This window comes from Protopterus annectens, chromosome 3.part0 (assembly GCF_019279795.1).
Source record: "Protopterus annectens isolate FY-2018-M chromosome 3.part0, PAN1.0, whole genome shotgun sequence".
NCBI classification, from domain to species: domain Eukaryota; kingdom Metazoa; phylum Chordata; order Ceratodontiformes; family Protopteridae; genus Protopterus; species Protopterus annectens.
The window spans coordinates 1,180,638,815-1,180,664,059 of NC_056731.1; the positions used below are offsets into that span (position 1 = coordinate 1,180,638,815).

Sequence of the window (25,245 nt, forward strand, 5' to 3'; positions counted from 1 at the left end):
CCTGTTCAGGAATGCTGCTGGATTTCTTCTTAGTTGCTTAACAGCCTCCTTTTTAGTTTCCCCTTTAGCAGACTTTGCATTCTGCTTTTCCTGTAAATTTATCATTCAGAATTGTTTATGACTGAGAGCAGATTAAAAACATACAACCAAAACTGAGGAAATACTAAATGTTTTGATGAAAATAATGTCTATACAACCAATCACAATTACAGTTTGTACAATATTAAGGAATTGACTGAAGAACTTTACAAAGAATGCAATAACAGTGAAAAGCATGCACCACTGTACACTAATGTAAAGCATAAGATGCATTGAGAAGAAATAAAGAAAGTAATTAGCAATGGCAGTCTAAAGCTGCTACATGTATACTTCACGGTTCCACTGAAGGCAGGCATGGGCCAATTTAGACTACATAAGGAATGACAATCTGCTATCTGAATAACTGACCAGAAGTAAGCAGGTAAGTGGGATAAAAAACTTATGACTTAATGGCTTAGTGCCACAGCGACACTTCAGCCTTAAGGTGAAAGTAAAATGTCATGAAGACAGCTCAAACTTGATATTTAAATCTGTCTGTCATGAAAATCATTTGAAAATCTTGCCCTATGATGCAAATTATAGTCTATTTCTCAATACATATAAGATGATGAACCTGTGATAGACAGAAAAAAACACAGACAAGGTCTGCACAAGTTTTTGCCACATCAAGTTTTAATTGAGTGTTTGCAATCTACTGAAACATGAAATCCATTCTTCAAGAATGTCTAAGTGAAGAAAACACAGAACTGAACATCACCAAAATAACATAGCTAAAAATTAATATCTCACCCTTGTAGGTGCTCCCCAAGAGGAGTCCTCAGAATCAGGCTCAAGACCTGTGGTACCCAGCACTTTAAATGCCAACTCCCAGAGGAATTACGCACTGGGACAGCCCTATGTATTCATCCTAAAAAATAAGATGTGAACCTACTAAAAAGTGGTACCAGAAAGACTATGATGTGATATCAAGTGACAGATCACACTACCACAGTCCACAGTGTCCAAAGCCACCAACAAATTATAAATGACCAAGATAGTGTACAACCCCCGATTTCAGGGCATAAAGAGGTCACTTACAACTAGAATACAGACTACCTCAATATTGTGCTTAGATCTAAAACCAGAATGGCATGAAAAGTGCAGGTGTGTAAGTAAACGCACCATAACAGTAGATGTTCAAAAAGATCACTGCCACATTAGCCTTAGCTATATGGGTTATATCCTGCCTAGAATTTAACAACCGGACAGCTTCCAAAGCTTAAAGGCACCTCCCATATGCCCAGACCATTGATAACTCCTGCAGAGCAGTGCAGGTGTCAAGCCTTTCAAAGCTTTCATGCCAACTGAGAGCAGGAGGCTACAGCCCTGAGAGGTCAATGCTAGGTAAACAGATAATCAATATCCTCTGCCTTGCAACGAAAATCATATAAAAATAAAAGGGATAGAAGGAGGGAGCAGCAAAGGCTGCAGTGATCTATTCGAAAATCTACTGTCATGATAAGCTTACTCACATCAGCTGTAAGAAATTCTTCCTTAGATCACTACTGCAGTAGCTTTAGCTATATGTGTAGAAATACTTAAGATAATAATGTTTGGGAGGAGCGGGGGAGGGGGAGAGTAACGAGAGGGAGGAGGAGCTCTTGGAGGGGTCGGCTGTAACTGACTGTCAGATTATTCACAATGACTGTGGGGATTTTAAAGTGTATAACTACAGCAGTGTGAAAGGTAATGTTATGTGGGCCAACTTATTTGAGCGTGGGCTTACTTTTGTGTCCACTTCGAGGAACAAAATTGATCAAACCCTCATGCAACTGAAATTATTTGCTGGAAAGTAAATTTGGCTTTTTATTTTAAAGATGGTAACAGGGGTGACTGTAATACAATAGATTTGATAAAAAGGCCCGGTACTTTTAATCTGCCTCTTCATCCCATGATTTTGATATCTGAAAAATTGTGTGTTTGATTTTAGGAACTTTTTGAAGGCAGCCCCTGTTGGACCTCTTGATTCTAATTTAAGCAAGTAAGAAATGTGTTTATTAAAAGAAATTTCTAGCAATAAGCACCTTATGAAACCATATAAGGATGGCGGCTTGGTTGTTATGCACAGTAATGATTATATCAATAAAATGTTAAACCTGTTATATTCTGATACTTACGAGGAAGCCTCCTTAAATCAAATGCATATAACATATTGGAAGATAGATCAGACTCTTGAAGAGATGTTGTTCTGCAATCAGATCACAATGGAGGATTTTAATTATGTGTATGTCCATAACCCCAAGACCCCAACTATTTCTGGTATTCCCAAGGTGCACAAAAATATTTGTGAACCCCAATGGACCCTATTGTTGATGCTAAGGCATCCAAAACATTTTGTGCAGCTAAATATATTGATTTTTGCACTAAGACTGTTCTTGAGACCAACCCAGTGTTATTGAAGAACTTGTGGGATTTTTTTATCTGGGGTAACACATGATCTCTTTTGTGATGATATTATATTTACCATTGATATTCAAGATCTTTATTCAGTTATTCCCCATAAGGTTGGTGTTGAATGCTTTTATGAATACCTCAGGCACTACAGAACTTTGTCAGGATAAAATAAATGTTTTAAGGGTGTTTATGGAAACTCGATTGGAAAACAATTTCTTGATAGTTAAAACTCAACTTTTTAGGCAGATAACAGGGGTAGCCATGGGGGCAACATGATCCTTTCTTATTGGGAAACTACTTTTGTTTTGAGGTCTGAATTTAAGAATAGCTGGATTTTATATGGACGCTTTTTAGACAATATGATTTTTTTCTAGATGGATAATGAGGCCAGACTAAAATAATTTTTAGATTACTGCACACGGATACTGATTTCTTAAAGTTCACCATGGATATACAGGGTGATATGGTGCATTTTTTAGACATTACTTTGTGGAAGAACAAACAAAAAAGATGTTTTGATTTGAGTATTTCTCGCAAATCTACTTACTCAAATTCATTACTTCATTTTGGAAGTATGCACCCCTAACATCTAAAAAAGTCCATAGTAAATGGAGAATGTGTTAAGAGTGGCCTGTATGACATCTAGGGATGATGATTATCAAACTGAAATGGGTAAGTTGAGAGATATGTTTAGTAGAAAAGGGTATCTCAACACTTTTTTGCTAGTATTTTTGATAAAGTTAACCTTAAGAAAAAATCGGGCCATTTTTTGCCCTTATTAGGTAGGAAGGATGGGGTTGCTGCTGCTGTTACTAATACTACTGCTACTGCTACTGTTGCTAATGCTGCTGCTACTGCTATTACCATTACTACCACCAGTTCTACTAACCTGGTTACTAGTACAAGGGCGTGTATGAGGCAGAGCAGCTATTTAGCAGGGCCTTTGTGCTAGCATACACATGTAATTTTGATGGTCTTAGATCCATTCTGAATAGGAACAGGAATATTTTTGGGATAGACAAGGATTATATTGAGATTGTGGGGCCCAAACCTGCAATTGTTTACAAAAAAGATTTTAGTTTTAAAACAATACTGAAGAGATCACGACTTTCTAAACATGATGGTAAGATGCTTAAGTGCAGTAATTGTAATCAGTGCAGTACATCTTCAAAGGGACTTCCTGCTATGTACAAGGTTATGGGGAACTCATTTTTCACCAAAGGTTTTGTTGTGGTAGCAAAGGTGTAGTTTATTTAGCCCTTTATGGATGTTGGTTTGCATTCTATATTGGCAAAACTAAACTTTGTTTAAGGAAAGGGGGTTACCAGCACTTATGATATTAAGAAAAATTATGATAGGAACACCTTATTTAAAAATCTGAAGGAGAATATCACACATAACTTTAAGTTTATTGTTACTGATCAGGTCAATTTAGGAAAACAAGGGCTCCCTGTGATGTTTATTTTGACTTTTTAGAGCTTAGGTGGCAACTGAAGACTAATGCCACAGTAGCCCCTGGTCTTAACGAGAATGTTTCTATTAGCGGTACATTAAAACCAAAAACTGAGTATTTTTTTTTTTATTAGTAAGCTGTCTAAAGGGGTTACTTTTGGTTAAATTGGCTGTAATGCTATGGTCTGGGATGGGTAGTGCCATAGGGACTATTTTTATTGGATACATTATTGAATACATTGTATACTTTTATACATATATGCATATTGTTTTATATATATATATATATATGTATATATATATATATATATATATATATATATATATATATATATATATATATATATATATATCTATATATTAAGGTATACTATTTTTTTCCAGTTGTACTAAGTCTTTAAGAATTTTATTGTTTAATATTCACTGGTTATTGTATTGCATTGGCTAGCTCTAGTATGGGTTGCTTTTTAGGACATGGGTGCTTTAAAGGTTTTAATTATTCAATTTTCTAATTTTTTTATGTAATTAGAGTGTTCATTTATGTATTTGTCTTGAGGGTATATAAGATGTGTGGGTTTGGCATTTTTTGGTTCTGAATAAGTCCATTATATTAGAGGACAAAAGCTCTTAACATTAATAAAAGTTTTTATTGTTGTTATTCTGCATTTCATGGTTCTGAAGAAGTCCATTATATTAGAGGGCAAAAGCTCTTAACATTAATAAAAGTTTGTATTGTTATTCTGCATTTTTTGGTTCTGAAGAAGTCCATTATATTAGAGGATGAAATATTGAGGTTATTCTGCTCCGAAGTCTTCTCTTTCCATTTATCTAGTTATAACATGTTAACCACACCATGAGCTCTTCCCAATTGTTGCTAAATTTTCCACATGATGCCTGTTTGTTACACCTTATTAGAGGTAGTATAGTGTTCCATATTTTGAAGATGGAAAGTTGACTACAGCTGCAATTTCTTTACTTCTTTTGCTAGCTGGTACTATGGAAATTACAGTAATGTCAAACCATACTTAACTGTCTGAGAATGAATAAACCTCACCTTAAGAATTTAAGGATATGTAGTTTTAGTTATGTCAGTCATTAAAACTCCCATTTCTTAAGGTTCTCTGCTTGGAGTTGTTCAAACTTACAGCAATATTCAGAAAACCAGAACTGTATAATTTAAATGCTGTACATCCAAAAAATACCGAAACCCTAGAATGGGTCATTGTGATGAGACATTCCTTTTTGAGTGCTACCCATACCTCTCAACTCTCCTATTTTTACAGAATGTTCCGAATTTTGCTTCAGATGTTCTTCCTGTCCCTCATGGCATTTGTTTTTTTTTTTTTTTACTTTCTGGTAAAACATTCATTATTACAGTCGGTAATGCCAGTCATTAGAGTTTTATACTTGCTGTTGTTCACAAGATCCATACTGATGCAAAACATGTTTTTTCTATTAATTTTTAATATTTGAATAGTGTTCCAGATTTTTATCCCTCCCCCAATTAACTGTGTATTTGTCTAGAATTATTCACCACATAAATTAAGAGGTATGGTGTTACCACAAAACATTCAGATCTAATTGTTTCTTTTGGAGTTATTTCAGCAAACTAGAAACAGATTACTAGACAGCTCATGTTGTCAAATTTGTTTGGTACAGCTTTTGTCTTTATCAGTGTTATTCTTCTTAGAGGGAGTTGGGAAACTAACATAGGTTTGTTTGCAGAATCAGTAGCTCAACAGGCAGCAAACTCATCTTTGTTCCAGAAAGCTGTGTGTTGTATTTCCACACCGAGTACATGGATTCATTTTCCAATACTAACACTGCAATTCAGCATAAGGGAGGTGCTGCACTACTGGGCGTGTCATCCTTTGGATGAGATGTCAAACCGTTGCCCCAACCCCAACCACCTGAGTTGGTGAGAACTCAGGTGGATGTAAAAGATTCCACTGCACTTATTAAAAAGAGTTAGAAATCTCCCAGATGTCCAGGCAAATTCCCATAGTCAGTATGAATACCACTTCAGGTCTCACTTGAAAAAATGCTGTTGGCCTAGTGGGATTACCCCAGTCAATAAAAAGTTTAAATATAATGAAATAACCGAGATATTGTGGTAAACATTATTATGTTTGCCACTATATCTCAGTTATTTCATTATATCTCTGTAGTCTGACTATTGTAATGCAGCAGAATCAGTTATATTGCAATGGACCTACCACTGTTAAGTGTTCTTGAAAGTTTTTTTTTCCAGAATCCACTTCCAGTCCCCTTATATAAATTATGCTAGACATACGGGAATCATTTTTTTAAACTTCCATGTAAATACAATGGTGGTAGTATGAGTCACAGGCATCTTGTACAGCTTCTCAAAACTATTTTCATTTTTAATTTTTTTGCTTAAATTCCTGTGATTTGTGTTCTCAGATCACCTGTTATCTTTTCAACACTAGTTGTGAATGCTCAACAAAATAAACTAACTGAACTACATGTTTTAAGGTTTCCCGTTTTTACAGTGCTGACAGACCCTTACCCATATGCCTCCTGAAGTGCCATTGTAATTCAGGAGCAGTTAACTGAATGCTGTTGCTTCTCCTTCAATAAACGTTTAACAGACTTTAAAGCTACTTTGCTATTCACCGATGTCTGCAGTGAGAAGATATGTGTTTCATCCTGAAAGCTGCCAAATATGTGCTGTAGTTGTTTAAAAATTATTTTCATGCAATGCAGCACAAAAAATAAGTACTACTTTATGTTCTTGAATTCGGATTAATGATATTTTTTCTGTTAATGCCAGGATGTCTTTGTGCGTGACATTTTCCCCACCTTTGTTGTATTTGTAGGTACACCCTTGACTTGTCACACTGTAGTATACTTGCACTTCATACAAACCATAATCCTTGAGAATGACACATTAGTATTTTTGTGTTGTGAATAGTGTCAGGATTTGTAAGATTGCTATTCGCTTTCATTTTTAACAGCGGATAATGGGTGAGTTATTACCAGTTTTCAAGTATTCTATAATTTATTAGTATGGTGTTTTTTTTTTGTTTGTTTTTTTAAGGTGTCATATGTGCCTGGTACAAAATGTAACCTGGTGCCACCACTGCTATTATCCCAATTTTTTTCATCACCTGATACTTGTTGCTACTGCTTTTATTGAAAGTGTGAACTCTTTTTTTGCTTGTTCTTTTCTTTTACTTCCAAGGTACATTTAGCTGTGGACTAGTCAATTTCTCCAGTCTTTATAAGTGTCTTTTTATTCTTTCTCCATAACCTTACATCATCCAAAAATGGCAAATCCTTTCTTCGAAACTTTATGCATTACTTACAATACAGGACATAAGTTACATGTCCTCTGCAGACAGCCTCAATGCCCTATCTCTGTATTATGTCTCCTACAGGCTATTGAGGGGAGATCTACACCTGGCATACCAGGCATTGTCAGACCCCACCCTGATGTAACTCTTGCATATCTGCAAAACAAACAGCACTAGAATTACCCATTCTAAAGACTTAAACATTGCTTGTAATATAAATAGGACCTGCTGGATAGACAGGTATGTATACCACAGACTACCCCTTCTCTGGAACAGGTTCCCCATCCATGTGAAGCAGAGTTCCTTCCTAACCCAATTCAAGTGTAGCTTGGACAACTGGATGGGAACAGGAAATTTATCCCTGGTTTGGCACCTATGTCTCTAATGGACAAAGGCAGTCTGTAAATGGTTCATCTTCCAGGACCCTGCTTGTAAATGCTTCATCCCTCAAGCCCCTGCTTTCATTTATCTAGGGTACCAGAAATTTTCTGTGATTTGGGATGCATGGCTAGGCTTACAAAGGCTCTTGTGGTCATTACCTTACACACCTATGAACCTATAAACAAAGACACCAGCCACACTGTAAGAACTATACGCTGTTCATCAACATCCTATCAACTGACTGGTCTCTATTATGAATCCCTGTGTCCTCTTACTTGGCTAATTTAATTCTGGTCACCATCACAGGTCCTACTCCAAACTTTATAATTTGTTCTGTATAGTTCTAGCCAGATTACCTTCTAGTAAGAAACCCACCTACTATTCTTTAAAATACATATGAACTTTTACAAGGTCAGTGCTGAAAATGTTTATACCACTCTAGTGTTTGCCTTTTGACATATTTAACAAGTTGCTATCAATAAGTACATGACCTAAAAAACTAAGTTATTTTTATTATAAATAAAACAAATTGTAAACTCTACTTACTTGGCCAAGGGTGCACTCAAATTCTCCAAGAAAATCATCATCACTCAGGTCATATGTTCGGTTATCAATATCATAAATGGCAAACTTCAGCTTCTGTACAACTTCAAAGAAGTAATCAATGCAGAATCTTTTGTTAAACTTTGGGTTGAGGCAATTCTGAATTTTCTCGGTACGATCAACCTTAAAAACATGCACAAAAAATGAAGTTGAAAAAATCTCAAATACCAAAATAATGCATTCACAGTGATAGACGTCCATGTGCCACATTATCTGAAAAATGTGAAAGTAACTGCTAAAATTAACTAAGTATAACAGACACTGTGAGATTCTAAGATATAAACTGTAAGAACTATATCTAAATTCTAAACTCATAGTAGGATGTCAATGAGCCCCCCATAAAATCACAACTTCTTTGGTTTTACTACATACCTGGAACCATAGCTCTGAACCTTTTACTTCCAGCACCAGAGAGAAGGCCAAAAATATTAATTTATTGGTGATATTACCTTGGAAAGCTGACAGAATAAAAGGATGTGAATTAGCATCGACTTTCTAAAGGAAAATACAACAGTAACTATAATGATTATCAGTTATCAAATGAGAACACCACCCTTCTCAAAAAGAGTGCCAGTTTTATGAGGGAGAGCAAACTTCAGAGCCAAAATCAGATACCTTCCTGAAAATCTGGGACAACTGACTGGTGTTAACCTTCAAATCTGTATGCCTTCATTAGCCCATTTTTAGGTTCTATATTATCAAAAACACAGAGCTGAAAGTGAGGAAAGAATACACTACAGATTAGGACTTCAAACTGATGAGGCAGCCACAACAGTTACCACCCTGCTTACAAACCAATGACAAGTCAAGTAATCCGAAAGAATCTAATGTAAAAGTAATAAGTCTGACTAGTTAATAGATGTGAAGAAGGAAGTTAAAACTGAATGGATTCAATAGTAGAAGAGAGATAAATAATGAAAACGAGGACTGCTCAGGTGTTATCTTGGGTGATGTCATTGATATTGCAAAAATCTGAAGGGATACTATCTGTGTTTTGCTAACCTTCTAATTTACAGGTAGTTCTGAGATAAAAGTACATTGAGGTCAGATAAAATTCCACAGATTTGTTCTACGTCTTGCTGAAGTTACAACAGAAGCTCAGGCGTAATAGTATATACTGATGTCCTTCTATATCACTATTGCAGTAATGTAAATAGAAGGGATTTCCCACTCAGGGCAGCCTGACACTGGACCAGTTTACCAAAACCTAATGATCTTGTATGCACTGTAAGTCACACTTATGCCCCCCCCACACACACACACACACAGAACATAGGGCATAAAAAGGAATGGTTAGATTCTGCTACCCAAAACGTCTTTGCCACCAGTTTGTACTCCATTACTGCTAGTTTGTCTGAACGCCTTGTTGCTGTGCTGAATACCCAGCCGTCAGATAAGTGCCCCATTGTTTTTTTTTCCTTGGTCTTGTATTTTATTTTGCTAACTAGAGTTCAAGTGTTCCAAGGAGGGAAAATGTAAGTGTGTGATGCAGATTCTCCATAAGGATCTTCACTAACAATGACTTTTTTTTTTGTTTGGGTAATTGAAATCACCCAATATCAGGGTGTTTGGTAGGACCTTTATGTTTCCCAGTGTTTCAAGAAATGCGGAATGAGGGTACTGGGACATGGTGGGTGATCTGTAGAAAGCTACAATTTGGATTGCAGTTTTGCCCATTGTTAGTTGTATGTGGATGATCTCTGAGGCATCGTACTGTGCCACTAACCTGGAGTTGTGGGTATCCATGATGAATATGGATACGCCTCCGCCTTTTGTATTTCGGTCCGGGTTTTGTGGCCGAAATGTATGGTATGAGTTGTAGCCTGGTAGTGCTGGGGTGCTCTCTGCAGCCTTAAACCAGGTTTCTGTTACTGCACATACATCGATTTTCTTCATACTGAGGAGTGCCTCGAGTGCGAGCATTTTGAGGTTTAGACTTCTGGCATTGAGTAGCATTACCCTCAGATTTTTTTGTTACATGTGCTATTTACGGCGGTGAGTTTGTCTTTTGAGCCTTGCCTAAAAAAGATACTATGGGGGTGGCAAGAGCCTTGGCCAGTATTCGAAAGCCTAAGGGTGACAGGTGCAAGCTGTCTCTAGCGAAGCAGTGTGGCTTGTCGAGCATGTCATCCCAGGCTGACAGACACTGGATCCCCTTTGAATGACACCAGAAGCTTAGCCAATTGTTGAAATTGATAATTTTTTCTTTATACCGTGGTATCATTTTTGGTGAGGGCAGAATGCTACTCAGGGTCAGGGTCATACCGGCATGGGCTACATGAACAGAGAGCTCCTCCATGTCTCTTTTCATGTAGTCCAGGGAGGTACGGCTCAGGTCATTCACACCAACATGGACAATGACAGAGTCGCATTTGTACTTGTTCTGGAGTGACCTGAGTGCTTGTGTTATGTGATGGATCCTGGCACCAGACAGGCAGCTAACAGTAACCTTCTCCTTGTTCAGCCTAGTGAATGGGACGTCAGTGTGCCTGACTATAGAGGCACCTATTACTAGTGTGTTAGGTATGTTATTTTGCCTTAAGGGCTGTGATTAAGTGGCAAACTGGTTGTGTGAAGTATGTGTTTCATGGTTTGTGTTGGAGGGTGGATGCTGCTTGGATGTCTGCTTTGGAGGTCTCTGTTGCTTTTGCAGATTTTTATTTAGAGCCTGTAAGTATGTTTTCATGTATTTATGTGTGTTTTTTTGCCGGTGCTGGTTTCATAGGTCTATGTGAGACTGGTGGTGTGATGCAAGTAATTCCCTACTCCTTTTGACTGCCTGGTCCAGTCTTGGGTTGAGAGTGCTTAGCCTTCAGTTTGGCTGTATAATTGCATCTCGTATGTATTAGTGTTTGGTGGTAGGAGGAGATGGCAGTCTGTGTCCATGAGGCAGTTGTAACACTGCCTCAAAATGCTCACATTCACCAGATGGACTGGAGAGTACACCTGAAACTGCCCTTTGGACATGCCTGGATAGGTACAGTGAACTGTTTTACTGATTGGCTGGTGAGGTCGAATAGTGAGCCTTGTCCTTCTCTACAGTATAGGGGGGTCTAGTGCTAACGTTTATTAGTGCTTGCTATGAGTTTTCAGCAAGTGCCGAGCTGAGAAGTGATCGGTTTGAGTGCTTAAGTTGTAAGTATTTCTAGTTCCGATGGAAAAATTGAAGAGTAGACTTTGTGGAGCCGGGAAAAGTTATACCCCAGCTAACTGGCGCTGCCCGGCGTGCAAAACCGCGCTAATGCGGGTTTTACAGCAGGGAAATGAAAGAGATAGAAATTAGCCCAAAATGGCCAATAAACTACTAATTTCTGGGCTGAAACTACTCCTCAAGGGACAGATAGGCTGCGCAAAGCTCCCTTCTCTCACAGGTGAACAGAGAAACTTTCTTCTGTCCAAGTAAGGTATGGGCAAACACAGAAACTTGTAACACAACCCTGAATTCAGCACTAACCTGAAAACTGGACTATACTAGCTTAGAAAGGCGGGGAAACAAGTATATATTTTTGTTTTTTTCAGAAAATAAAGCAGATACAATAAAAAAAAAAAAAACACTTTAAATGCACAGAAATGGCTATCACACTTGAGTGTGTAGCCTACAACAGTTAAACAGGTAATTTAAACACAAAAATGACTTTGTTAAAGTGCAGACAGTAACATAAATACAATATGTAGATGAAACAAGCTTTTTAAATCACAGATACTCTAAAAATTGGTGTTTAGGCGGAATTAGCTAAAGGCAGCAAGAAAATACAGAAAAATTATACTTAGTCACTCCAAAGTCTCCCTTTTGTCTCTCTGCTGCTGTAGAACTCTGCAGGGCACCAGACAGGAGCTTGCTGAGATGTATACAAGCGCAAAAACCTCGCAAATGCGGGTTTTATAGCAGGGAAATGAAAGAGAGAGAAATTAGCCCAAAATGACCAATAAACTACTAATTACTGGGCTGAAACCGCTCCTCCAGGGACAGAGAGGCTGCTCAAAGCTCCCCTCTCTCACAGGTGAATAAAGAAAGTTCCTTCTATCCAAGTAAGGTATGGGGAAACACAGAAACATAACACTGCCCTGAATTCAGCACTAACCTGAAAACTGGATTATACTAGCTTAGAAAGGCGGGGAGTCTTCATCTTTGGCTTATGGTTCTGATGAGGAGGAGTCTGTTAGCCCTGAGTCTCCTTTTGAGTAACTGTCCTTTGGGTACACAGATGATGGAATACTTTAAGTGGGATTCTTCACAAGTGTCTGATATTCAGAGAAGATATTATGAGTTGCTTTAGGTGGATACTCCTAAAGCATTGGCAGTTCCTCCTGTACTGGCTGCCTTGTTAGACACTTTCATTGCTGCTTCCAAGTCTCCTGATTCTCAGCCTCCTTCTCCTAAGAAACCTGAAAGGTTCTATAAGGTTTACTGGACTGTCAACTTTTACTTAAATGTCCTTCTGCTAATCCTGCTGTGGTGTCGTCTTTTCTGACAAACCTTCTAAGCTTTTGCCCTCTTCCAAACTTTTGCTTTTTGATAAGGGTAATAGGGCAATGGAGCGGATTGGTAAGAAGGTTTGCACCACTTCTACTTTGGCCTTTAGGGCTGTTAATTACCAGACCCACATGACCAGTTATGCTCTGGCCTTGATTGCTTAGGCTTGTCAGGTTATTTCTAACCTCCCTGATTTTGAAGGCAAAGCCCCTGCCTTATCTGTTTTAGGTTCTGCTTCTCAAGTGGCTCGTCACTCTACTAAGTGTAGCTGTGATGCTGCTGAAGCCTCTTCCAGGGCTGCAGCCTTTGGGTGTGTCATGAAATGTTATTTTTGGCTTTGTCCCCAGTTTCTGATGGAGGACATTAAGGCCAAGTTGTTGGATGTTCCTTTAGACAATATACATCTTTTTGGAACTATAGCTGTTGACCTGTCCTTGCAGGACCTTAAACATATTTTTGTCTCTCCTATCCCTAAGTGCCAGAGGAATTACCCTTCTAGATCTGCTACTATTTGTGTTTGCAGGCAACCCCACCAGGCAGGCCTTCTCTGCTGAGCTTCTCAGATTTCTGTGGCTCAGAAGCCTCCTTTGTCTGATAAGGCTGCTTCTTTTAAGACACTTCACCCACCCCCCAATCAGGTTCCTTTGTCCTTTCGACTTTCCCTTTGTTTTCCAAATTGGAAAATCATCACTTCAGACTCTTGGGTTCTTCCTATCATCCGAGTTGCTTCATGGTATGGAAGCCTCTCCCTCCTTTTTCAGTGATTCCTCAACCTCTTCTAGAGCAACTTCCTCACTTCCCAGAGGTTTTAGGGTCCCTGGTGAACCAAAGAACCATTCAACCTGTCCCCCTTCCCATGCGGTAAAAGGTTTTTATTCCAGGATGTTCCTGGTTCCTTGAAAGGAGGGCACTTAGAAACCTATTCTGGATCTCTCCTTGCTCAGTACATTTCTTAGAGTCCCTTCTTTTTGGATGCCTACTCTACAAACCCGGTTTCCTATTTTACTATCTAGGCTTTTCTGGTGTCTTTGAATCTGAAAGATGTTTACCTTCATATCTCTAGTCACCATCTTTTCTCTGTTTCTTCCTTTCATTTTCAGTTATCTGCTTTGCCATTTGGCCTCTCTACTGCCTCAAGGGTACTCACAAAATGCTTAGCTCCTTTGATTTCTTTCTGTAGCCTTCAAGGCATTCAGATTTTTCCTTATTTAGATGACCTGTCGCTTCAGGTGCCTTCTCCCAGTCACATGTTACTGGATCTGGAGTTCACCATCTCTCGCTTCTTCAAAGTCTGGGGTTCACTATCAACTTCCAAAAGTCCGTCCTGAATCCCTCTCAGGATCATGTGTATCTGGGATGGAAGATTCAGACAGTGCCAATGCTGGCCTCTCTTCCACCTCCAAAAGTTTTGTCATTGACAGTCTTCTTTCAGACTTTTCTTCCTCTGACTGCCAGGCAGGGGAGCTTCTTCAGGCCCTAGGATTCATGGCCTCTTCTATTCCAATGCCCCCTTTTTCCAGACTGCATATGCAGAAGCTTCAATGGTACCTCAATTCAGTTTGGCTGCAGCATTGTCACCCTGTGGATTTCAGTGTACCTCTACTTCCTTGTCTAAAGAAAGAATTTGAGTGGTGAATTCAACAGTTTACTCACAACCCAGGCTTAACCTTTCAGCATCCAGTCCCTTATGCTGTGGTGCTTGTGTTAAATGCTGAGTTCTCTAGCTGGTGTACTTAGTTAGACAGGGTGTGTGTGTGTGTGTGTGTGTGTGTGTGTGTGTGTGTGTGTGTGTGTGTGTGTGTGTGTGTGTGCGTGCACGTGCATGTGGTGTCTGTGTGTGTGTGTGTGTGTTCATTTGTGGGGTGGGAGGTTGGCATAATAGTTAAGGTGTTGAGCCTACAGACACAAGTTGCAGAGTTTGATTCTCACATGGGGTAATTGGTTAGGCGTAAAATGGCCAACAAAGGCAGTTAACCTAATATAAATCTATGAACATTCTCAGGAACTGTTCGCCAATGCCTCAGACATGGGGTGGGGGGGCTTATTTTAGTCGCTTGAAAGTTCAGGGTCTCTGGTCCCCCATCAGAAGTTGGACCATATCAATATCAAACAGATAAAAGCCCCCCTGATTCTGGCCCTCCAAATTTTTCACTTAGTGTTCCAGACCTCTTCAAGGTGTACACAGACAACACTAAAGTGATGTGGTATATCAACAAGCAGTGAGACACAAATCTTGCCTCCTCTCCAGGATGGCTCTTCAGGCTTGGGAGGTGGCTCACAGTTATCAGTTAACCCTTCAGGCAGTACAAATTCCTTCAGAGTACAGTCTGGTGGCAGACACGCTAAGCAAGTCCAAAACACCAGCTCATAAATGGGTGCTTCACAGAGATGTGTTTCTGGACATTGTCCATTGGTGGGGTATTCCTCAGGTAGATCTTTATTTCTCCCCCTCTAAACCAGCAGCTTCCTCTCTTTGTTCCAGAGTTCCATGTCATCTAGAATGGAAGATGGATGCCCTTTCTTTTCCTTGGAAATGAATGTTTCTTTATGTTTTCCCTCCTCTTCCTCTACTTCCAAACGTCCTGCAGAAGATTCAGCTGGACTCTTCAAAAATCTTGCTAGTGACTCCCTTTCAGCCAAGACAGCATTGGTTCCCCCTGTAATGCTTTTGGCCAGGGGCAATCACCACAAGTCACCTCACCGGTTGGATCTCTTCTCACGTGTCCACTCTTCAAATGACGCTGTGAGTGATATGGTTTTGATCCTTTTCAGGCACCTCTTTTCTGAGCATGTGCTCAGGGTTTTACAGGAAGCAAAAAAAAAACCCTCAACCTGAAAATCTTATATGTCCAAATGGAAAAGATTTTCTGTCTGATGCCATGCTAGTAACCAAGACCCTTTTTCAGTGGAGGTCCATTTGATCTTCTCTTATTTGCATGAGTTCCTCCAGACTGGTCTGGCCTATTCTTCTGTGAAGGCCCATTTGTCAGCCATTTCTGCATGTCTGCCCTGGAATCCTTCTTTGGCTTCTTGTTTTGATGTCAAACAATTTGTTAAAGTTGTTCCTGCATATTAAGCCTCCAAGGAAACTTATTCCTCCTTCTTGGGACCTTAATTTTGTTTTGGAAAAATCTGACTAAGGCTCCTTTTGAGCTTGCAGATTCTTCTGCTTATTTGCAACATTGTACCTGGAAGACTGTTTTGTTGCTGGCTCTTACTTCTGCTCAGAGATTCTGAGCTTCAGGCCCTTATGGCCATTCTTTTTTTTTTTTTTTTTTTTTTTTCCACAAGGGACAGGGTGTCCCTTCGTGCTAATCCTTTTATGCTAAAGGAAGTAAATGAGTTGTCCTTGAATCAGTCGGTACAACTCCCTTCCTTCTTCCCTTCTCCTCAGTCTGCTAGTGATACAGTCCTGCTGTATACCTTGGATATGCACAGACAGCTCAGGTACTATTTGGATAAAACTAAGGTAATTCATAAGTCTGATCTTTTTGTTTCCTTTCATCCTAAGACATTCGGTTTGGCTGTTTTGAAGCAAACCATCTCCTCCTGGATAGCTAAGGCCATTTCGTTTAGTTACAATTTTCATGGCAAATCTCTGTCTACTTCTGTTAGAGCTCACTCTATTAGGGCTGTTGCCTCTAATGGTGCCATCTTCAAGGGGCTGGATACCAATTCCATCCTTGAAGCTACTACTTGGTCTTCAGTGCATACCATTACTAAGCATTACAAGTTGGACATAGATTCTAGGGCCAGAGCAGGTTTTGCCAGAACCATTTTATATGAGTTTGTTGAGGGTTCTTCTCAGCCTTCCACCTCTCATTCTGTTTCTTGAGCATTTTCACTTTCCCTTCTGTTTAGAATACTGCAGAGGTGATACAGAAGGACATAGTACAGTTGTGTAAAATCTTGCCATAACAGTAGATGAACCTCTCTTCTCTGTTGCAGTATTCGCTCCCTCCCACCAACCCCCTACTTCTTTGCTCTGGTTGTTGTTTTAGATTTCCCTCGGGCTGAGAGTTTCCCCTTTTTCTTCTGCATTTTTTCCTTCTGGATGTGCATGGACCCCTTTGTCCTACAGAGACTATTCTCTTCTGGGGCAATTCAGTTCTGGGTAGCTGCATCCGTACATTCCTTTTTATTTATTTATGTATTAATTGCCATTTGTTGAACGGGAAAGTCCGACTGGGTCAGGAACCCATTTTCAGCGGAGGCCCAGGGAGAAAAGCTCCAAGAACAAAAATATTCAGTACAAGAATTAATGTCTGTAATATTCAGTACAATTTGATTCTACTAGTACAGATAAAAATTCATTGCAGTTACAAAGTATGTGTCAAAGTATCTTACAGATAGGAGTTTATAGTTTTATACAATACAAGGCATCGTACAAATCATACATTGTATTTCTTTTTTTCTGTGTAATTAAGATTAGAGTGAAAGTCAAAAATCGTACATTAGGAGGGAAATAGCAGAGTTATTGTTATTAAAGGAGTAATAGCAAGAAGCAAGATTTGAAATCAGAGTGTGAAAGTAAGAAGATAATAGCTAAAAGAAGTTAAGAGAATTAGAGTTAAGGAGTTAAGTTATCATAAAGTTTTGTGGAAGTGTTATGTTCCGAGGATGGGTGGAAAGACAGTTCAAGGAGAATGTTTGGAATTTACCTATTTGGGTGGGAGCAGAGACAGACATGATTATTAAGTAGAAAGTGTTTAAGGGTGAGCTTGAAATTATTGAAACAGTCTATGGTATTTATGTTTGTTGGAAGAGAGTTCCAAAGCTTTGCGATAGCATGTGCGTATAGACACTGTCCAGCTCTTTTGTTTGGTATGTGGACGGTTAGGAGTTGTTTATTTTCACAGAGAAGGGCTTGGGTGGGGGTGTAGGGTTTTAGTATGTTTTTAAGGGCAGGGCAGCTGTCAGGGTTATACATCATTTTATGAGCTATAGACAGCTAAAGCAGGTCAAGGTGGTGAGGGAATTCAAGCCAGTTAAGATCTTTTAGGACTTGGCAGTTATAAGAGTGACAGGAGTTACCTGTGGCAAATCAGGCGATTTTATGGTAGCCGGATTGTAGCTTATTTTTAAGAGCAGAGTGCAAATTGGTGAATATGGGGATCCGTATAGGAGAGAGGGGAGCAGGCATGTATTGGCGAGGGCTTTTTTGGTGGTGCTGTCCAAGAAATGTTAATGTCTATAAAGAGTTCCTAATGTATTGTGTGTTTTCTTAATAGTATTACACATGATGTTCGAGGGCAGTCACGGTGGTGCAGCGGTTAGCGTTGCCTCCTCACAGCAAGAGGTTCGACAGTTCAGTCCTCGGCTGGGGTGTCTTCTGTGCGGAGTCTGCATGTCCTCCCTGTGGTCGTGTGGGTTTCCTCCCACATCCCAAAGACATGCTGTAGGTGGATTGGGCAATCTAAATTGGCCCTAGGTGTGAGTGCGTACATGTGTATGCCTTCTGTGGAAGGTTGGGCACCGGGCTGGCAACTTGGCACCGTAAAACTCCAATGCCAATCATGAGCGGACAGGTGATCCGCTGTGGCGACCCCTAACTGGGAAAAAGCTGAAAGAAGAAGAAGAAGAAAAAGATTACACATGATGTTCAAATGTTAGTCTATTGTCTATGGCAACACCTAGCAGATTGGCCATAGGAACTGTTTCAATTGTGTGTTATTTAGAGAGTAAATTGTAAAGCCAGATGAGACGGGTTTTGCTGAGAAGAGCAGGAGTTTTGTCTTATTGGCATTTAGGAGTAACTGGGATTCCCTCACCCAGGTTGCGATTGAAGTGAAGGTATCCTGTGTGATTTGCTGGACTTGAAGTATGCTATTTGAGGATGAGATTATGGAAGCATCATCAGCGTACTGGATAATCGAGCTTAGAGGGGAAGTGGTATGTAGGTTGTTGCTAAAAATATTGAAAAGTAGAGGTCTAAGAATGGACCCTTGATGTACACCAGTTTCGTTGATTTGATACTCGGATAGACTCTTTTGCCATTTTGCACACTGTTGATGGTTGGACAGGTAACTGGTGAACCACTGAAGGGAGGGAGGGGAGTAGCCAATAACTGAAAGTTGCTGAAGGAGTTTACTGTGAGATACTGTGTCAAAAGCCTTTTGACAAATCTAATAGCAGTACTGAGGTAATGCTACCAGCGTCAATGCATTTATAAACAGTATCCATGCAGGAGATTAGGGCAGTGTTGGTACTGTGTGATGGGCGAAGTTGTGGTGGGTGGGAGTGAGAAGGTTGTTATGTATAAGATGGTGAAGTAGTTGCTTATGTATACATTTTTCTAAGAGTTTGGATAGTGGGCAAAGGATGGAGAATGGTCAATAATTGGATGGTTCATTGGAGCTACCTCCTTTGTGTAGAGGGGTAATGATGGATTTTTTCCAGATTTTCAGGACATGGGACTCTGTGATAGAATGATTTATAAGAATGCTAACAAGATATGCAATGCTAGCTGCAGTGAGTTTTAAGTATTGTGGTGAGAGGCTGTCTGAGGACAGGGAGCAAGGTTTTAATTTCTGAAGGAGTTTCTAGATTAAGGAGGTTGGAACAGACTGTAGTGAGAAAGAGGCAGGTGATGTGGATGTAGTTTGTTGCGGAGAAGAAATATTTATGCGAGAGCGAGGTTGCTGGGGGAGGGGTGGAGGTGGGTTTAAGTTGGAAATAGGAATTGTAGTGGAAGTTATTAATTTGTTTATGCTGTCAATAAAGCGAGTATTGAACATGTTGGCTATTTCTGATGGTGTTTTGTCTGGGCATGGTGAAGCATTTTGTTTAAAGCCTGGGATAAAGAGGTTTGTGATGTTTTTCCAGAATTGTTTTGGATTGTATTTATGGTTATCCAACTGAATGGAGAAGTAGCTTTTTTGTCAGAATTTACTAGCTTTTTGCCTTGTTTCATAGCTGTTTGTATTTGATTAGGTTTGCTTAATTTCTGTTACTATGCCATTCTTTCCAGGCTTCGTCTCAGCTTTGTAAAAGTTGTTTGGTGGTCTTTGTAAGTCAGGGGGCATGGTTGGTCTTCATTCTTTTGGTGCAAAGAGGGGTTAGGCTATTGAGAGTGCCCAGAAATACTTTGATGAAGTGGTTTGTGGCATTTCCTACTGGGAGCATCTTAACTGGATGCCAGTTGGTGTGTTTTAGAATGTAGTTAACTTTTGTTGGTCAAAGTTTTTCAGATTTCTGGTGGTTTTGTAGGTAAGGGTTCTAGATATTTGTGGGGAAGATCTCTATATGAATATTGGAAGGTGATCATTACATGTACTGGGTACAGTGTCAGAATGTGAGTGGATCAGAGACAAGAATCCAGTCGAGTGTGGCTCCTACAGCACTGCCATTATACATCCTCATAGCACTGGTGACCAGTTGGGTGTAGCCATAGAGGTTTATATTCTTTGTTGGGTAGTCTGATATCAGGTCTTGCCAATTGATATTGACATCCCCATGATTATGGTCTCGTTAGTCATATTTTCTGACATCCAGGATAGGACGTCCTCAAGAGTTTGGATGTTTTGGCCTGGGGGATATACAGTCCTGCTATGCATAACTATTTTGTACTATAAATTTGTAGGCTTGCAATCAGGATTTCGGCATTACTAAAGGATGGAATTGTTTTGTGGAAAGGTAGAATTGTGAGGGTGTTAGGATAGATTACGGCTACCCCGCCACATTTTTATTTATCCTGTCATTTCTTAGGATGTTATACACCAAGGGTATTAATTCACTTTCTTGGATATGAGGTTTTAGCCAGGTTTCGGATGCACAGGTTTGGGGTGGATGTCCCCAAACAGGGATAATATGTGTTGGAGGGAGAGGAAGAATTTGAGATAAATGTTTTATTTTGAATTTGTTATGAGTAAGTAGTTGGAAGATTTACTTGTAATATTGTAAGGCAGGATTCTGAACTTTGAGAAATGTATAAAGTGACATTCCATTAGACTGGCTTATATTTTACTAAAGCTGTCGCTGTGTCTCTCATTGTTTAGGACTTGGGTTCATACGCTACCCAAGAAAGTTAATTTCCTGTGCCCCTGTCGAGCAGAGCCACAGAAGTGATCCCCGGGGTGTATTTCCTTTTTCCCATCCACTCATCAAAATTTTTCCTGAACAGTGCTAATGAGGAACTTTGGTTGACATAGATGGGTAGCTAGTTCCAGAGTATAGGAAGTCTCTAGGACAGGAATCTATCCCTCCAGCATGTCCTGTTTATTGTGGTGACAAGGTTTAGGTCCCCAGAGCATGTAGCTCGGAGGGATTGGGATTTCTTTAGGTGTAGCATGTCCAACAGCTCTGGGTTTAACATAGCTTTATATGTTAGGCAGAGATCTGCTTGGAGTAGGCGATATGCTACAGAGTAAAGCTGGAGTTTTTTGAGACAGTCAGTGTAGGGCATCTGTTTGAGGCCAGTAATTCTCTTTGTGAGGTACTTCTGTGGCCTTTCCAGCTGCTGCAGATGTCTGGTGAGGTACATTCCAAAACAGGCGTTGTACTCTATAATGGGTCTAATGAGTGCCAAGTAGAGGGGAACAATGACCTCTTTTTTCCTGGAGGAGAACCCTTTTGTGATGAGGTGTGCCACATAGAAGGATTTCCTGACTACTGTGGTGATGTGATTATCAAAGGAGAGACTACTGTCCACCTGGGTCCCAAGGTCTCTTATCACACATTCGGCATTAAGTAGACTGCCATTTATGTAGTAGTTCATGGATACAGAGTTTTTACCAAAGGGGATGACAATGCACTTTTTGGCATTGAGCTTGAGGCCATGCCTCTGACACCAGGCATCTGTCTCAGTGAGGCCCTTCTGTAGGATGTCCACATCATTTGGGGACTTGACTATGGCTCCTAGTTTGCAGTCATCTATGAACTTCATTAGCCAGAGCCCTTCTGTGTTAGCCTGTACTTTAGAGAAGTAGATACCAAACAGGAGAGGTCCCAGGACTGAACCCTGTGGTACTTCACTTGTAACTGGTTTGAAGTCAGATTTGGAGTCTGCAACTTTCACAGTGTGGGTTCTGTCAGTGAGCCAGTTGGCAAATTATCTTGTGACATAGGGATTTATACCTAGTTTAGTGAGTTTAGCTATAATTCCAGAATGGGGGATGGTGTCAAAAGCCTTGGCAAGGTCAAGATAGGCTGTGTAAACCACCTTACTCTTGTCTACGGCTTTGGTGACTGCCTCAAAGAAGTTGATCAGGTTCAGAAGGCATGATCTGCCTTTCACAAACCCAAACTGGGTGGGGTCCAGAGTTTGGAGGTTACCAATGTCTTTGTTTATGAGTTCCATGATGATACGTTCCACAGCCTTGCAGACCAGAATCATCAGGCTAATAGGGCGATAGTTCCCAGGATCAGTAGTGGCTCCCCCTTTCTGGAGTGGGATAACTGTTGCTGTGTGCCATTCAGTGGGCACAAAGCCAGATGTGAGACTATGATTGAACATGGTGTTTAGGTGGGGAGCCAGTTCGTTCTGAAGTTCATGTAAAATGCAGCCTGGGATGTTGTCCGATCCCATGGATGCTGTGTTTTTGGTTTTAGAAAGTGCACCTTTTACCTGCATAGATGTGATTGCAGTGACTTGGCATTCTTCCTGTATAGATATGGGCCCTTTAGGGGGTGAGAGCGGGGTAAAGTTAGCACTGAACCTATCTGCCAGGATATTGGCAATATCAGCTGGTTCTGTAATTTTCATGCATGTTACAGGTCTAGGATATTGTTGCCCCTGGTGGGGGTGTGGATAAGTTGATCCAGGACACTGGAATTTATGATTTCCAGAAAGCGTTCAGCGAAGGAGTTGGTACATGAGTAGTTTTCCCAGTTAATGGTGGGGTAGCTGAAATCACCCATTATTAGGCTGTTTGGTTGAACCCTAATATTTTCCAGTATATCAAGAAAAGAGGAGTGGGAATCCTGGGGCATGGTGGGGAATCTGTAGCAAGCTACAATTTGGATTGCAGTTTTGCCCAGAGTTAGTTGTACTTAGATAACCTCTGATGCATTATGCTGCGCAACTAGCCTAGAGGTGTGGATATCCTTAATGAATATGGACACACCTCCACCTTTGGTGTTCTGGTCCAGGTTAGATGGCCAAAACATGTGGTATGAGTTATAGACTGGTAATGCAGGGGTGCTCTCTAGAGCCTTAAACCAGGTCTTAGTCACTGCACAGATATCGATGTTCTCCATTTTAAGGAGTGCCTCGAGTGAGTGTGTTTTGAGATTTAGACTTCTAGCATTACCCTCAGTTTTTGCTTGCCTGTTCCTGTTATGGTGGTGAATTTGCCATTTGAACCTTGCCTAAAAAAGGCACTATGGGGTGGCAAGAGCCTTAGCCAGTGTCCAGAATCCCAGGGGCGACAGGTGCAGGCCATCTCTGGGAAAGCATCATGGTCTGTCAACCATGTCATCCTAGGCAGACAGATACTGGATCCCCTTAGAATGACACCAGAGGCTTAGTCAACTGTTGAAGTCAATCATTTTGTCCTTGTACTGCAGTATCATTCTGGTAGATGGCAAGATGCTACTCAGGGCTAGGGTCATACCTGCCTGGACTACAAGATCAGAGAGCTCTTCCATGTCTCTTCATGTAGTCCAGGGAGGTACGTCTCAGGCCATTCATACCAACATGGACAATAACAGAGTCATATTTGTATTTGTTGTGGAGTGACCTCAGTCCATGGGTTAAGTGGCGGATCCTGGCACCTGACAGTCAGCTGACAGTAACCTTCTCCTTGTTTAGCCTGGTGAGTGGGACATCAGTGTGCCTGACTATAGTGTCACCTATGACTAGTGTGTTGGGTACGTTGGTTTGCCTTATGGGCTGTGATTTATTGGCACACTGAGTCTGTGGGCTATGTGTCATTTGGGTTGTGTTGGGGGGTGGAGGTTGCTTCCATTTCTGCTATGGAGGTCTCTGTTGCTTCAGCAGATTATTACTGAGAGCCTCTGCGAATGTTTTTGTGTTTCTATGTGTGGATTTTGGTGGTGCAGGTTTAGTGGGACGATATGATGAGTGTGGTGTGGTGCAAGTGTTTACATTCTCCTCTTGACTGTCAAGTTTAGTATTGGTTGGAGAGAGCTGTACCTCCAGTTTGGCTAGATAAGTACACCTCTCACAGGTTGTGGTGTTGGGTGGTAGGAGGAGTGGGTTGTCTGTGTACATGAGGCAATTGCTACATTGCCTCAAGATGCCCAGATTCATCAGCTAGACAGGAGAGAACACTGGGAGCTGACCCTTGGACATGCCTGAATAAAAACTACTTTCCTCTAGACAAGTGAGGAAAGTGAGTATAAGAGCTGTTTTTCTCTAAGCAAGTGAGGAAAGTAAGTAGAAAAACTGTTTTCCTCAAGGTAAAGAGGAACGTTGAGTAATGTAGTAATTTGTAGCTTATTTAGTGCTAACAACAAGTTCTGAACAATTGCTGAGCACAAATAAGCAAATTCAAGTGCTAAAACTAAGAATCTGTACCTGGATCTTGTGGTAGATAGGCTATCTAGTGCTTACCACTCTCAATGATAAACTAGAATGCTTCCCTCCAACACAGAAATGCTTGGGGGGGGGGGCTCAGAAACTTACTAGCAGTCCTGGATAGAGCAAATCTGTATCTGGACTAGACTATTTACAGGAAAGGTGGGAAACCAGCGCAAATGCGGGCTTTTAAACCAGAAAGTTGAAAGAGATGGAAAAACTGCCCAAACCGCCAATAAACTACAATTTCTGGGCCAGAAACTACTCTTGTCATAGATAGGCTACCTAGTGCTTACCACTACCACTGATAAGCTAGAAGGCTTCCCTCCAACACAGAAAGGCTTGGGGGGCTCAGAAGCCTACAAGCACTCCTGGATACAGCAAATCTGTATCTGGACTAGACTAGTTACACGAAAGGTGAGAAATGAGCACAAATGCAGGCTTTTTAAACCAGAAGGTTGAAAGAGATGGAAAAACTGCCCAAACAGCCAATAAACTACAATTTCTGGGCCAGAAACTACTCTCAGGGTAGATAGGCTACCTAGTGCTTACCACTCCCACTGATAAGCTAGAAGTCTTCCCCTCCAACAGAGAAAGGCTTGGGGGGTCTCAGAAGCTTACAAATGGCCAATAAACTACAATTATTGTTGAAGATTTAGCTGTTGTTGGATATGTTGCATATTTGAGGGAAGTGGAGTGGAACAGGAAGTTGAGGAATATTGTTTCAAGCATTATGTAGAGAAGGGAGTGTTACATTAGAGTCATATTGCAATTTGAAAGCTGAGGGGATAGGGGAGGGGAGGAGGATGCTAAAGGGAGGAGAGTGAGTGAGAGGAAAGTTAGAGGAAATAGGAAAGATGTTACAGGGTGGTTAATTATAGAGTGGAAGTGAGGGTTATTAGCTAATGTGAGATTAGGGGAGAGGTTAGGGTTAGTATAAATCTAAGGAGAGCAGGGGTGGGTAGGAATGGGAGTAGGGTAGGGGAGTGGAGTGAGCCTGAGCACACCAAGAGCAAGCAGAGCGGGATATCCAAGCCCTCAGTTTTCAGTTAAAGGCTTGAAAAACA

The 25,245-nt window shown here is 40.6% G+C and overlaps 1 protein-coding gene across 1 annotated transcript in view; it reads right to left on the minus strand.

Annotated features, from left to right (window-relative positions):
• CPNE3 (copine 3) overlaps positions 1-25,245 on the minus strand; it is a 1,265,161-nt gene that overhangs the window by 1,114,689 nt on the left and 125,227 nt on the right. The window contains exon 4 of the mRNA XM_044065780.1: positions 8,169-8,348. Within this exon, the coding sequence (XP_043921715.1) occupies positions 8,169-8,348 (180 nt within the window). The remainder of the gene's footprint in view (positions 1-8,168; positions 8,349-25,245) is intronic.